General features: G+C 45.1%; 1 protein-coding gene across 2 annotated transcripts in view; it reads left to right on the top strand.

Annotated features, from left to right (window-relative positions):
- Positions 1-13,999, top strand: part of LOC119824916 (BRCA1 associated protein) — a 32,749-nt gene extending 18,750 nt beyond the window's left edge. For both annotated transcript variants that reach the window (XM_038345501.1, XM_038345500.1), the window contains exons 7-12: positions 1,156-1,231; positions 1,985-2,123; positions 2,323-2,432; positions 5,061-5,150; positions 9,336-9,439; positions 11,967-13,999. In XM_038345501.1, the coding sequence (XP_038201429.1) occupies positions 1,156-1,231; positions 1,985-2,123; positions 2,323-2,432; positions 5,061-5,150; positions 9,336-9,439; positions 11,967-12,324 (877 nt within the window). In that variant the 3' untranslated portion in view covers positions 12,325-13,999. The remainder of the gene's footprint in view (positions 1-1,155; positions 1,232-1,984; positions 2,124-2,322; positions 2,433-5,060; positions 5,151-9,335; positions 9,440-11,966) is intronic.
- The last annotated feature ends 1,741 nt before the right edge of the window (positions 14,000-15,740 follow it).

Raw genomic sequence — 15,740 nt, forward strand, 5'->3', positions numbered from 1 at the left:
CCAAAGAATGAATGGATACTTGCTACGCCTTGAGCTTGCTTTCTTGGTGGCAATTCAGTCAGCTACAACTGTATCCCATTATTGTCACATTGACCCATCGAACAAAATATATTGATGGCCAGTATTGAATATTACTTCATTTTGAGTACAATAGAAAAGGTTTACCCCAGTTGAACATGATGGCACAAACCTGTAATACTAACACTTGGGAGGTGGAGGCAGGAAGATCAGGAGTTAAAGGTCATCTTTAGACTGGACTATCTGGGGTAAGGAGTGCCATGTTTGTCTGAAGAGTGGCTCAGCAGTTAAGTACACTGGTTGCTCTTGCAGGAGACTCAGGTTAGGTTCCCAGTACCCACACTGAGCTATTCATAGCCACTTATAACACCAGCTCCAGGGGTCTGATGCCCTCTCTTGGCCTCAATGGGCATACACATACAAATAAAAATAAACCTTTTTAAAAATTGGCTGGGATCAGGGTATGGTTGCAAATGCATCTAACCCCAGCAGTCAAGAGGCAGAGTCAGGCAGATCTCTAAATTCCAGGCCACTTGGTCTGCATAGCAAGTTCAAGGTCAGCCAGGGCTCGTGAGACCCTGTCTCAAAAAAAAAAAAAAAAAAATTGGCTGGGTGTGGTAGCTCACATATTGAGTCTCAGCACCTGGGATCAGAGGCAAACTGTTCTTTCTATGAGTTCAACATTAACCTGGTCTATATAGCAAGTCCAGGCCAGCCAGGACTATGTAGTGAGATCCTATGATACATTTATCTAATTATTTATGAATAAAAATTCAGGAGTCTGATACTGGGCTAAGTACCTGACTGGTCAGAGAATTGGCAGAGAACCAGCCAGTGACCTATTTCTTCTATTCACCCATTCAGAAAAACTGAGAGCCTCTCTTGGCTCTGCCTTACTATTTTCTGTCTCTCTGTCTTCAGTCCTCCAAAACCTCTATTGTTAATTTGGTCTGCCCTCTTCTTCAAAGCAAACTTTATTGTCAGAACATGATCAAAATATCACACAACAATCCTGTCTCAGTTAAGTAAATAAATTTTAAGAAAGAAAATGAGAGAAAAGACATAGAGGGCAGGGTGTATAGTCCAGATTTCAATATCTGTATATAATCTCACCCTTATCTTCCATGTCCTGGTCAGGTGTCCTGTTTGCCGATACTGTCAAACACCAGAGCCAGTGGAAGAAAACAAGTGTTTTGAGTGTGGTGTCCAGGAGGTAAGTATTGCTGGTGAGGAGTGATAATGAGCAGCTTTATTGGTTTGGGGATTTTTTCTGCCCAGTGCAACTTAAATTCTTCATGAGAGTAATTCTGTAATCAAATGTGTGAACACATAGATTCTTTTTTAAAAAATAATTTATTCATTTTTATTTTATGTGCATTGCTATTTTGCCTGCATGTTGTGTGAGGGTGTTGTCGCCCCTGGAACTGGAGTTGCAGACAGTTGTGAGCTGCCTTGTGGGTGCTAAGAATTGAAGCCAGGTCCTCTAGAAAAACAGCCAGTGCTGATCCATCTCTCCAGTCCAATACACAAATTCTTCATGCTTTGATTTGCTATTATTCTTTAAAATAAAATTTAAAAAAAAGATTTACTTGTTTACTATGTGTACAATGTCCTTCACACCAGAAGAAGGCACAAGATCTCATTGTAGATGGTTGTGAGCCTCCACGTGGTTGCTGGGGAATTGAACTCAGGATGTCTAGAAGAGCAACCAGTGCTCTTAACCTCCATCTTTCCAGCCCTGCTATTATTCTTTTAAAAGACTGAGATAGCCATCAATCACTTGTGAATCTGTACTTAGGATTCTGCAGATGCTAAAGAGGGGAAGTAGTAGACCAATAAGGACCCTGGAAGGCTGGGTTTATTCAGAAGTCTGTGGAAACAGTTCACAAGTCATCTTCTTTCCAAGCCATGAGAGCCAGGTCACATGCCGCTGCTTCCCATCATTAATTCAGATCTCTCTTGGCAGAACCTCTGGATTTGCTTAATATGTGGCCACATAGGATGTGGACGGTATGTAAGTCGGCATGCTTACAAGCACTTTGAGGAAACTCAGCACACATACGCCATGCAGCTTACCAACCATCGGGTCTGGGATTATGCTGGAGGTAAGGGAATCTGATTCGGATTCTTTGCTGTGGAAACCACCCTCTCTCACTCTCTAAAGTCGAAATAATTTGACCGATTTTTAAATAAAAATCATACATCATTTAGTTTATATTTCTAAAAACAAAAATGTTTCAGAGTTAAGAGGGGAGAACTTTTCATTCCTAAGAAACTACTTCTGGCCAACTCCTCTTTCCTTAGATAATTATGTCCATCGACTGGTTGCAAGCAAGACAGATGGAAAGATCGTTCAGTACGAGTGTGAGGGTGACACCTGCCAGGAAGAGAAGATAGATGCCTTACAGTTAGAGGTGAGATACTGTGAGCTGTTGCTTAGCAACTGCTATTGCTGCCTTTTTCCGTTCTCCAGAGAAAGGTGCTTTAACCTTTTAATGTAGTCATCTGCCCTGTGTGGAAACTTTTCTTTAAGTTCTGTCACTGCTGGGAAAAATTTCTTTTCTTTTTTTTAAAGATATATTCATTTATTATGTGTACAGCATCCTGTCTGCATGTCTGCCTCCATTCTAGAAGAGGTCACCAGATCTCATTACAGATGGTTGTGAGACACCATGTGGAAACTGGGAATTGAACACAAGACCCTGGGAAGAGTAACCAGTGCTCTTAATCTTTGAACCATCTCTCTAGTCCCGCTGTGAGAATTTGTAAAATGTTTCTTTTTTGAAAGTCTAAGCTTCCCCATGCCTTATTGTTTTCAGTGTGATGTTTCTGGTTGTCTTGAGTTCCAGTTCATTAATTAAGGCAATTTAGGTCATCTTCCATAGCAGCAATAAAGTCAGAAGATAGGATGTTCCTGTCAGTGGTTCCACAGAAGCTGGAAACACATTACTTTCATTGGATATATGTCTATATGAATAATGTTTAAGCTTTCCACAAGTAAACAGTAAATTTTCCTTCAGTAATCTTTGAAGTTTCCAGGAAGAAAATGGGCCCCATAACAATGATTCCACCTGGCTGCTATGATGTCGTGATGCTGATAGCACTACTTTAAGATTGGTTTTGGGTACCAGCTGCTCAAAATGATTCCAACTTGGTCAGCTAAAATGGTGTACCTGCTTACACACTGAAGAGGTAGAGGTAGGAAGATCAAGAACTCAAGGTCATCCTGGACATTTGAGGCCTGTCTGGGGTATTATGAGGCCCTATATATCAAAAGGACAAAAAGGCAGTGTGGTGGTTTAAAAGAAAATGACCCCCCAAAGGGAGTGGCACATTAGGAGGTATGGCCTTGTTGGAGGAAGTGTGTCACTGTGGAGGCAGGCTTTGAGGTCTCCTATATGCTCAAGCCATGCTCGGTGACAGTATACTTCCTATTGCCCTCTGATTGAGATGTAGCCAGTACCATGTCTGCCTGTACACTGCCATGTTCTCTGCTGTGATGATAATGAACTAAACCTCTGAACTATAGGCCTCAATTAAATGTTTTCCTTAGAAGAGTTGCTATGGGGCTGGAGAAATGGCTCAGAGGTTAAGAGAACTGACTGCTGTTCCGGAGGTCCTAAGTTCAATTCCCAGCAACCACATGGTGGCTCACACCCATCTATAATGAGATCTGGTGCCCAGAATACTATATACATAATAAATAAATTATTAAGAAAAGATTTGCTGTGGTCATAGTGTTTCTTCACAGCAATAGCAACCCTAACTAGGACAGGTAGGCTGGAGAGATGGCGCAGCTGTTAGAGCACTGGCTCTTCTCCCAGAGGACCCAGATTCAATTTCCATCACCTACATGGCAGCTCACAACCATCTGTAACTTCAGTTCCAGGAGATCAACACCCTCACACAGGAAGGAATGCAGGCAAAACACCAATACACATAAAATAAAAATTAGAACAAAACACAAAAAGCTAGAAAGATAGCTCAGTCAGCCAAGTGCTTGCCTTGCAAGCATGAGGACCTGAGTTGAGTCCCCAGAACCTGAAGTTTAAAAAAAAATGGAATTGGTGGTACAAGTTTGTGACCCCAGTACTGAGGATGGATAAAGATAGATCCCTAGGACACACTGACCAGCCAGCTTAGCCTACTTGGTAAATTTAGGCCCATGAGAGACCCTGTCTCAAAACTAGACAGTGCCTGAGGATTGATAGCCGATGCTAATTCTGCCTTCCTCATACATACACATGAATAGAACACATATCCAGTGTTATGAAAACATAAAAGGAAGCTGGGCATGGTGGCGCATGCCTTTAATCCCAGTGCTCAGGAGGTAGAGGCAAGCGAATCTCTGAGTTCAAAGCCAGCCTGGTCTACAACACGAGTTCCAGGACAGCCAGGGCTGTTATGCAGAGAAATCGTGTCTCAAAAAACAAAGTAAAACAAAAAATAACTCTGTGTGTGTGTGTGTGTGTGTGTGTGTGTGTGTGTGTGTGTGTGTGTAAATTTGGATTCTTGGATTTTTCCCAGCTAGATTGCAAGCTCCATTCTGTACCTGTGGCCCAGTGCCTGTTGACCTGGGTTGAACCCAAGTGTAACATAGATTCTGATGAGCCTGATAAAGGAGTATAAGCCTCAGGTCCCCAGTTGATAAGGTTGGAAAGTGGCCAGCGCCTCAAGGGTGAGGCAATAAGCAAAACCATGTCTCCATTCTCTCTCTCCCACGCTCTCTCCCGCTCTCTCTCTCTTTCTCTTTCTCTCTCTTTCTCTGGTTCTTGGAATAATGACTGTCTGTGTAGCCCTGGCTAGCCTGGAGTGTTGGTTTTAAAGGTGTGAACCACCATGGCCTAGCAGCTGGTTTTGTTTTGTTTTGTTTGTTTTATTAATTATCTAATTTCATTTGGTTTTGCTGTGAGTATAGGAGCACCACTATGCCTGTGGAGACCTTGATTCTGGATGCAGTTCTACTGGTTATCATGGGGTCAGTGTTCACTGGGTTTCAGTACTGGTGATGGCTCACATCTGGCTGTTTATTTCATTTCTAGTATTCGTACTTACTAACAAGCCAGCTGGAATCACAGCGGATATACTGGGAAAACAAGATTGTTCGCATAGAGAAGGACACAGCAGAGGAGGTAAGTGTCTGACCTGGTGACTGATCGCTTTTAACTGAAAAGTTTCTCTGTGTAGCAGCTCTGGCTGTCCTGGAACACTTTGTAGTGTTTACTTTGTAGACCAGGCTGGCCTCAAACTCACAGAGATCCGCCTGCCTCTGCCTCCCAAGTGCTGGAATTAAGGGCTGTTTTTTCATTTTCTAAATGGCCCAACTGGTGACTTAGTTCCCAACTCCCTGAGACCTAACAACAATAGAAATTGGCTTTTCAAACAGCCAGTGTTTGACTCGGGCTTTGAAATAATCTTTAGTTAAAAGCAATCAATGAGATTCTTGCAGTAGCCTTCCAGACAATAGAAGTGCCAGTGCAAAGGCCCTAGAGGACACGACCTTTCCATCCTGAATAGGGTGTGATTGCCATACAGGAATTGCAGGAGTGGCAGGCTCGCTGCCACTTACATTATGGACTCCTCGGGTGGGTGTGCTGTTGCAGCTTCACTAATGGCTTTCTTGTGGCTCTACCAGCATGACCACCCAAATTGTTTCACACAGACCCTAGCGAGCTGAGTGCAGAACCCTCTCTGCCTTGTATGATTCCTCGGGATTAGCCATGTTCTCTAAGACATGCCAGCAAAAGCAAGTCAGGACCGGGAAGAGAAGCCCCAAGGAATCTGCTTTCATTTTGGAGTGAGCTGGAGCCAGGGCAGCATCCGATGAAAGCTTACAGCATTTGAAAATGATGCCTTTGTTTTCTAATGACAGATGCCATTTGTCCATAAGTTCAGGGCAGATGCAAGCCTTTTGTCCTGCCGTGTCCTTTTGTGACTGGTATTCTGTCCATTTGCACCCCAAGCAATAGAGCATGAATGGGGATAGTGACAGATTCTTAGTCATGGGCCTCATAACATTCTTGGAGGTGGTGGGACTTGGGGAGGGGGCAATAAGCCAAGCTTGAAACTTGCAGGAGACTTGTAGACTTTGCCATTTGTCCATAAGTTCAGGGCAGATGCAAGCCTTTTGTCCTGCCGTGTCCTTTTGTGACTGGTATTCTGTCCATTTGCACCCCAAGCAATAGAGCATGAATGGGGATAGTGACAGATTCTTAGTCATGGGCCTCATAACATTCTTGGAGGTGGTGGGACTTGGGGAGGGGGCAATAAGCCAAGCTTGAAACTTGCAGGAGACTTGTAGACTTGGGGGAGTGTGATTTATTCCAGCCTGTCAAGGATATAGGAGCAGCCACTCAGAACCAGTGAAAGCTCTTGGTTTTCTTTCTCTTTTTTAAAATTTATTTTACCCAGGCAGTAGTGACCAACACCTTTAATCCCAGGACTCAGGAGGCAGAGCCAGGTGAATCTCTGAATTCAAGGCCAGCCTGGTCTACAGAGTAAGTTCAGGGACAACCTGTGCTACGCAGAGAAACCCTGTCTCAAAAAAACAAAAAGAAAAGGAAAAAAATTATTCATTTTGGGGCTGGAGAGATGGCTCAGCGGTTGGGAGCACTGCCTGCTCTTCCAAAGGTCCTGGGTTCAATTCCCAGCGACCACATGGTGGCTCACAACCATCCGTAATGGGGTCTGGTGCCCTCTTCTGGCCTGTAGACACACACACAGACAGAATATTGTATACATAATAAATAAATAAATAAATAAATAAAAATTATTCATTTTTTTGTGTATGAATGTTTTAACTGCATGTATATATGTGCACTGTGTACTATCTAGTGTCCAGAGAAGTCAGAAGAAGGCATCTAATCTCTTGGAGTTACAGACAGTTGTGAGCTGCTATGTGGGTGCTGGGAATTGAACCCAAGTCCCCTGGAAGAGCAGTCAGTGGTCTTAACCACTGAGCCATCTCTCCAGCTCTTGGTTTTCATGGGGCTGATTATAAAGACCTATGCCCAACACACAGTTAGGCAGTGGACATAAGTAGGACCTCTGAAGATACACCTTTTCAGACCTCTAGCTCCATTGAAATTGAAATCCATACTTCTCTCAGTTATAAACTGTAAAAATCAGTTTGATAGATCACAACTGGTGTTTTTATTACATAGAATATGGTAGATGTGGGAGTAAATTATACTGTATCTACTGTTTTGTGAAGCTTGTTTCTGTTGTGTGTGCATGTGTATCTCTTGTGTGTGTGCACACAAGTATGCTAGTGCAGAGGTCAGATGACAACTTGTGGACTCAGTTTTCTCTTTCCACCTTTAAGTGGATTCTGAATGTTGACTCAGACTATCAGCTTTGTGCAGCAGTCACCTATACCCACTGAGCCATCTCATTAGTCCTTTGGGGTGTTTTTTGTTGTTGTTGTTTTGTTTTGTTTTTCAAGACAGGGTTTCTCTGTGTAACCATCCTAGCTGTCCCAGAACTCTCTCTGTAGACCAGGCTGGCCTCGAACTCACAGAGATCCATCTGCCTCTGCCTCCTGAGTGCTGGGATTAAAGGAGTGCGCCACTACTGCTCATCTTTGGAGTGTTTCTTAAACATTAACCTTAGTATAGCATCTGTCTGTGGCAGCACCAAGACCTTTTCCAGAGATGGCCATAGTGCACACCTATAATCCCAGCATCTGGGGAGAAGAAGCAGGAGAATCAGAAGATCAGGGCCATCCTGGGCTTCATCATGAGTTTGAAGATAGCCTGGGCTACATAAGACCTCTCAAAAAAAGTTTTTATCTTGATTTTAAGATGGTTGGCTTAATATTTTCATGAACCAAAATGTATTTGAATCCTTTTGATATTAATTTCTATCTTACCTACTGCTCTGCAGAGGAAGGCAGGGAAGAACAGAAGCAGCAGGAGAGTTTAGTGATCTCTTACCCCTAAACAGTGTTGAAGTAGCTGGGCCTGGTGGCTCACACCTGAAATCCAGCATTTGGCCAGCTTTGGCAGGAAGCTTGCTAAGTTAAAAGCCACCCTAGGCTACAGAGTAAAACTTTGTCTCAAAAAAATAAAACAAGGGTCACTCGTAGCATGTGCCTTGAATCCCAACACTTGGGAGGCAGAAGCAGGCAGATCTCTTGAGTTGGAAGCCAGCCAGGTCTCCAGAGCTAGTTCCAAGACAGCCAATACGATACAGAGAAACTCTGTCTTGAAAAACCAAAAGAAATAAATAGGTAGATAGATAAATCAGACAAGGCAAAAAAGAAAGGCTAAAGTGTGACCCTAGTGTGGTGGCTATCACCTGTGCCTCAAGAATAGGACATAAAACTTTGGCCTTCAGTTTTAGAGGGCTTGACTTTGGCCAGGCTTTGTCTTAGGCAGGATCCCCTACCCTGCAGCTGGGTGACCTTGGGCCATTGCCTTGTCTTTCGCTGAGCCTATTTCCTTAGCTTGTTGACTTGCAGCATCACTTATTGAGAGGTGTGGGAATAAAGGCTCCTGGATGCTGGTGCTTAGCAGCCCAGCCTCCTCAGTGACTGTGCTCCCCTCATCTTCTCTAAGTTTCTAAGACTTGGATGGAGTTGAGGCAGCTCCCAGCTCTGCAGCTCTTCACATGTTCCTCTAGCTAGACTCCGATGGACTCTTAGTAGCGCTACTTTCGCCTGACCTACATAACTTGGTTCTTTCTAATTCTCTGAAGTATGAATTAGTTCTGCAGGTATATTGCCTTATAGACTGACCCAAGACAAACATTCAATTCGTATGGCTTCATGGCACATCAGAAAAGCAGTGAGTTGGAGGACAAAACAAAACCAAGCTAGTAGAATCCAGTCTCATGGTTTTCTTTTGTTTTTGAGTTTTTTGGTTTATTAAGACAGAATCTCTATAGGTGAGGATGACCTGAGACTCACTGTGTACCCCAGCGTACTCTTGGCAATCCTCCTGTCTTAGCCTAAGTGCTTCAATTGCAAGTGGGAGGTAGGTCCCCAGTTCTTCACTAGTTGTTGGAGATAACTTCAGGAATGTGCTCTGGGAGGAGTTAATAATGAGGCTCTGCTCTGACCTTGGGCAAACCTTCTCTTTCTTCCAAAGCCTGGATTACCCTGTTTGATTCTTTCAGTAGCTTTCCTGTGCATCCGATAGCTCCTGGTCCTTGTTTATCCTAGAAGAAAGTTTTCCACAATTTTTTTTTTGTCACAATTCCTTCCAAGTGGCTCACTTTGACTTTCTAAGTTTGGGTTGTCCTGGTTATAGTGGCGGGCGGGGTGGGGGTATCTCAAGATCCACATGATTCTGCCTGACCTCCATTTGCACTTTTAGATTAACAACATGAAGACCAAATTTAAAGAGACCATTGAGAAATGTGACAGCCTGGAGCTCAGGCTCAGTGACCTTCTGAAGGAGAAGCAGTCTGTGGAAAGAAAGTAGGTATCCCTCAGTTGTTGGCCCCATGCATACCAGCAAGCTCTCACAAGAAGGACCTTTGCTTCCTTGGCAACACCCCATATTCAACATGTACATCATGTAGGTTTTCTGGCTCTCTGTAACTTGGAGCAGAGTTACAGTGACTTCTCATTGTGCAATTAGGGGCTAGTAAGATGGCTCAACTGCCAACCCTGACAAACTATATTTGATGCCAGGGCTCATGTGGTTAAAGGAAAGAACTGATTCCCATACACATAGTCCTCAGACGGCCACACGTGCACCTTGTCACGTGTACACATACATTCAGGAAATAAACGTAAAAACAAAAAAAGATGCAATTTGTGTTCCCCCTGAGGTGAGTGCCAGGTGGAGCACTGAAGTCTCCTGCGTCCGAGTGCTTGCCGTGTGTGCAGATGGCGTCCATTTCTGCCTACAGTTTCTTTTTTTTATACTTATTTATTATTATGTATACAATATTCTGTCTGTGTATATGCCTGAAGGCCAGCAGAGGGCGCCAGACCCCATTACAGATGGTTGTGAGCCACCATGTGGTTGCTGGGAATTGAACTCAGGACCTTTGGTATAGCAGGCAATGCTCTTAACCACTGAGCCATCTCTCCAGCCCCTGCCTACAGTTTCTAAGAGCCGTCTTGACTGGAAGCTGGAGTTAGGAAGAAGTTTTATCTAAATCCATGTCACAGATTATCCCTTGGACAGGACTAAGGGCAAATGATGCCAAGCATTGAGTAAAAAACCATGACCAGCATGACAAGACTACAGTGGGGGACGGGAGATGATTGTTACTGGTGGCAGTGGCTAGCCTAGCCCGTAAGTCAGTGGGCGAGTATATTCCCAGCATTCACAAGGACCTGTGTTTGATCCCAAGCACTGAACAGGGTAGATTTTAATTACACTGTAGAAGTGGCTGAACTGTTGCTGTGACCGTACAGTATAGTACATCAAGGTACTTTTACGAGGGATGTTTGCTCCTTAGTGTTGCTTCTCTTAAAATAACCTGGCCGGGCAGTGGTGGCGCACGCCTTTAATCCCAGCACTCGGGAGGCAGAGGCAGGCGGATCTCTGTGAGTTCGAGACCAGCCTGGTCTACAAGAGCTAGTTCCAGGACAGGCTCCAAAGCTACAGAGAAACCCTGTCTCGAAAAACCAAAAAAAAAAAAAAAAAAAAAAAAAAAAAAAAAAAAAAAAAATAACCTTTTCTTTGAAATAGATTCAGATTTATAGGAACGTTTCAAAGATAGTTTTAAAGATCTTCTTCCATTTTCTCCATCCAGTTTTCCCACATCACGTGAGTTTCCAGTATATTTATGTTTGTTTTCAAGATAGGGTCTCACTCTGTAGACCAGGCTGATCTCCAACTCACAAAGATCCCCCGAGTACTGACCTAATGTTTATTTTTAATTGTGCACAATTGTTTAATACAAAACTTGCCATTTGTGAGCAGGTGTGTGTGTGTGTCTGTGTCTATGTATGTCCATGTGTACATGTGTTCCAGGGTGAGCCTGTGGAGGCCAGAGGTCAGCGTTGGACATCTTCCTTTATCGTTCCTTATCTTGGTTGTTTTGTTTTGTTTTGTTTTAAGACAGGGTCTCACTATGTAGACTGCCCTGAAGCTTACTATGTAGACCAGGCTGGCCTGGAATCACAGAGATCTACCTGCCACTGTCTCCTGTGTGCTGTTTTAAGGATTGTGCCACAACCCCAAACTTTGGTTTGGTCTTTTGGGATAGACTCTTGTGCTGTAGCCCTGAATTATTTTTTTTTATTTATTTTTATTTTATATTTATTGGTGTTTGCCTGCATGTATTCTGTGCAAGAGTGTCAGATCCCCTGGAGTTGGGGTTACAGACAGTTGTGAGCTCCTATGTGGGTGCTGAGAATTGAACCCAGGTCCTCTGGAAGAGCAGCCAGTGCTCTTAAACCATTCAGTCAGTATAGCCCTGAATTCAAACATTGCTCCTATCTCAGCTTCCTGAGTTCTAGGATTACAGGCTGGAGCCACACTACCTGACTACTTTGTCATTTTGATACATATACCTGCTATAGTGTCTTGAATGGGATATTTTTTAAATTAATTTATTTATTGTACATACACTTGCCAGGAGAGGGCACTAGATCTCATTACAGATGGTTGTGAGCCACCATGTGGTTGCTGGGAATTAAACTCAGGAACTCTGGAAGAGCAGCCAGTGCTTTTAACCTGAGCCATCTCTCCAGCCCTCGTGTCTTGATTTGTAATTCTTCACTTAGGAGTGAGCCTTGAGAATGGAGCACCCCTACTCTTGACCCCTTTCCTTTCCCTCCTTTAACAGTTCATGATGTTATAGCACTTATCTCAGAAGATGCCACTTTGGTGGGTTCCTCATCATGGTCATGTCTGACAGAGTTGCTGCTGCTGCTGCTGCTGCCGAGCTTAGCAGGGAAGGGCCTGCCCTAATGGCTTCTAAGCTCCCAGAGTAGAAAGGGACTTAGAGCAGGTGAAACTAGCTCTGTCTCTGTTTTGCTCGAGGTGCACTCAGCTGAACACCAGAGTGGCCAAGCTCAGCACAGAGCTGCAGGAGGAGCAGGAGCTAAACAAGTGTCTGCGTGCCAACCAGCTGCTGCTGCAGAACCGGCTAAAGGAAGAGGAGAGGCGGCTGAAGGAGACCTGTGACCAGAAGGACCTGCAGATCACCGAGATCCAGGAGCAGCTGCGTGATGTCATGTTCTACCTGGAGACACAGCAGCAGATCAGCCACCTGCCTGCAGAGACACGGCAGGAGATCCAAGAAGGGCAGATCAACATCCCCTCGGCCCCCAACCCACCCTCTTCTGGGGCTGGTGGAAAGCTGCCGTCCAGGAAGGGCCGTGGCAAGAGGGGCAAGTGACCTTCAGAGACTTATTCCTGAGACTTCCTGGGCACCACAGGGTGTGCTGGGACCTTTGCTGAGCGGGAGGGTGGGCCTAATAAGTATGCCTGAGGATGAACTGCAGTGTGGCTCCTTCATTTATGGCGTGTGATCTGAGGAGACTGAAAGAGGGTGGCATTGCTTTGCAAGTGCTTTGCAAGGTGGTGAGTCTAGACCTCAGACACCTCATGGCCACTCTGCCTTCCAGCTGTGGGGACCCCAGTCTTACATGTTCTTCCCTTGTATTTATTCAGTTGGAGCACTTGCAGTTGAATTCTGGGGTAGGTTTATTACATGATGTGACCTTAGAGCCAGCCGCATTACCTAGCACTAAAGCACAGCGCCTCCCAGAGGTTCCATCTGCCTTCAGAAGAGGAGCCTGCTGCCCACTGCAGAGCAGTCATCTCTCCTGCCATCCCTCTCTTCCCCTGTGGAGTTAAAGAGCTGCTTGAGTGTCACAGAGAAGGGGCTAGGATGTAAAGCAGGCACAGGCTTGTCCTCAGCAGCCATCATGCCTGGCTTGAAGGCCGGAAAAACAAGGAACTGGGGCAGATGGAGTAGACCCAGTGTAGGGAAGATGGTGACAGTTCTGTTTTTGATGACTCCATACAAAATGCGTCTGTCAAATAGGAAAAGCCTTACTGGCTCCATCTAGCAAGAGTCAGCCAGGGGCAAGCCTGGAGAGAGGTCCTGACAAGCTGTGTGCATTGCTGGGGTCAGTGTACACTGACTGTTTACAGGCCGGGCTCATGTTCAGGTTGCAGCTAGACAGAGCATGGGCAGATTCTCAGTTTCGCTTTTAGGATTTAAGCAAAGGCTGCTTCTCACTCCAGAACCTGCCTGCGGCAGAGTCCCTTTCAAATGGCTGTATGATACTTACTGAGAGAGGGATTGTGTGCCTCTCTCTAGAGCCAGAACATCAGATAACTAGTAGCACAGTAATTGAGCAGAATTGAAGGGACACCTTGTGGGATTGACCTGACTTCTAGAAGAGCTTGAGCAGTTAGGACAGCAGTTTTATCTTCTACTTCATCAGCCAAAGGTTTGAAATGTCACACTTTAGGACTGTTTCCTTTTTTTTCTAATTGGACCTTGTCCTTTTACCTGATGTCTGGTGTGTTGTCACAACATTGCTTGTGTTGTTGATCACTGTCCAGTTCTGTGGAACGTGCTGCGGCATTTCCCAAAACCCCACCTGTAACTGCAGAATGAGTGTACTCAGACCTGCATGGCTCTTCCTGAGGGCAGACCAGCACTCAGATTCTCAGGCCTGAGCCACACAGGCTCCTGGAGCCAGGGCAGGAGCAGATCAGCCTCTCACGGGCTTCCACTTGATCTAGAGCACATTTTACACTGTTACAGCCCTGGTCTCAGCCCCACTTGTCTTGCACATCTGACCTTGCAGAAACTGGGGTGGGTGGCAGCATGCTAATGAAGAGAACTGGAAGTAGTTCCAAAGCTGGCTCCTCATTCCATTACAGCCCACCAGGCAGCCCTGCCACACTTCGCAGCACAGGTCTGGGAAAATGCCCAGGAAGGCTGTGGCCAGCGGAAGCAGCAGAAAGGCTTCCAAACTACTTGAAGGTCTTTTAAAAATGTTCCAGGAAAACAAAAATCAAGATGTGTAAATAAAATGTTATTTTAAAAGGTCAAAGAGTTGTGCTTCAGTGTGACATTGTACGGGATGGAAGCTGTTGGTATGTTCTTCATAACAAAGGTGAAGTACTTTGCTTTCCCACGCTGCATTGACCGATGAACTCTTACTAAAATAACCAGAGATTATTCTTCCCTGTGTGAAATTTGCATCTCTGATATTGCTTGGGAGCACATATCTAAGAGTGTCAATGGCCTGCTTTTTTTGTTCGTTTTTCAAGACAGGGTTTCTCTGTATAGCCCTGGCTACCCTGGAACTCACTCTTTAGAAAAAAACAGGCTGGCCTCCAACTCAAAGATTCGCCGGCTTGCCGCTGCCTCCAAGTGCTAGGATTAAAGGCATACACCACTGTGCCCAGTAAATGAAAACTTTTTTTAGAATTATTTTTATTTTATGTGCATTGGTGTTTAGTGTGCATGCATGTCTGCTTGAGGGTGTCAGGTACCCTGGAACTGACGTTACAGACAGTTGTGAACTGTATGTGAGTACTGGGAATTGGACCCCAGGGAAGGGCAGCCAGTGCTCTTAATCTCTGAGCCATCTCTCCAGCCCCATCAAAACATTTTTAAATAATGAGAGCCAGACGTGGTGATGCGTGCCTTTAATCCCAGCACTTGGGAGGCAGAGATGCAGGAGGATCTCTCTGAGTTGGAGGCCAGCCTGGTCTACAAAGCAAGTTTCAGGACAGCTATGGCTACATAGAGAAACCCCATCTCAAAAAACCAATAATAAGGAAAAAAAACTTCCCCTTCAGGAACCCTGAGTTTCCCCAGTGTCAGAGCCCCGTCTTCTTTCCCTTCTGTGCTGTGAACTTGACCTTTCCCCTTAAGGCATTTACAACAAGGACAGTTTTCACTCCTGAAGAAAGGTTGTGGTCCCTGTATACTGACAAGTCACTGTCGTAGTCAGGCTAGATCCTCTGTGTGTTTGTGTTTGCAGAAACCAGAGAAGGCTGCCGGGTGTCCTGCTCTGTCACTTCCATGTCCTCTTGAAATAGCATCTCTCGCTGAACCTGGAGTTAGGCTAGCAAGCAGCAAGCCCCAGTGATCCTCCTGTCTCTGTCCCCAAAACCACTGGGGATTCAAACTTGGGTCATCATGCTTGTACACAAAGCAGATACCCACTGAGTCATGACCCCAACTGCTGCTACCCCTTTTTGATACTGAGTTTTACTATAGAAGAGGCTGGCCTTGAGCTCATGGCAGTCCTGCCTCAGCCTCCCGAGAGCTGCAGTTACAGATATGAATGTCTTGTTAGTTTGATTTAGTTTTTCGAGACAGGGTCTCTCTACATAGCTCTTGCTTTCCTGGAATTCACTATGAGATCCACCTGCCTCTGCTCCACTATGCCCCCCTGTGCTGGGATTAAATACCTGGCCTTCATTTTGTAATGATACTCCCTCTAGTCTCAGGACATGACTCTAACAGACCTCAGGCTTTATTCCTGAGAGCTACATTGCTGGCCCAACTCTGAGAATCGCCAGCTTGGGCTGGGGTGGATCAGTGGAGTTCTGCAGTGGCTTCTCAGGCTTGTACATTCCTCCTGCATTAAAGAGTTGGACAATCTCATTTCACACAAGATGACTACAGTCTTTGGGGCCTAATGCTGAACGGCCAAGGTCAAAAATTCCTCACTGGAATTACCTAGGAAAATGTGACCTTGGTCCTTGGCGCAGAGCTGCTCTGCTGCAGATAGCATTTGTTACTCCAGGCCAGCTACCAAGCTCATTGCACAAACTAAG

This window comes from Arvicola amphibius, chromosome 10 (assembly GCF_903992535.2).
Source record: "Arvicola amphibius chromosome 10, mArvAmp1.2, whole genome shotgun sequence".
NCBI classification, from domain to species: Eukaryota; Metazoa; Chordata; class Mammalia; order Rodentia; family Cricetidae; genus Arvicola; species Arvicola amphibius.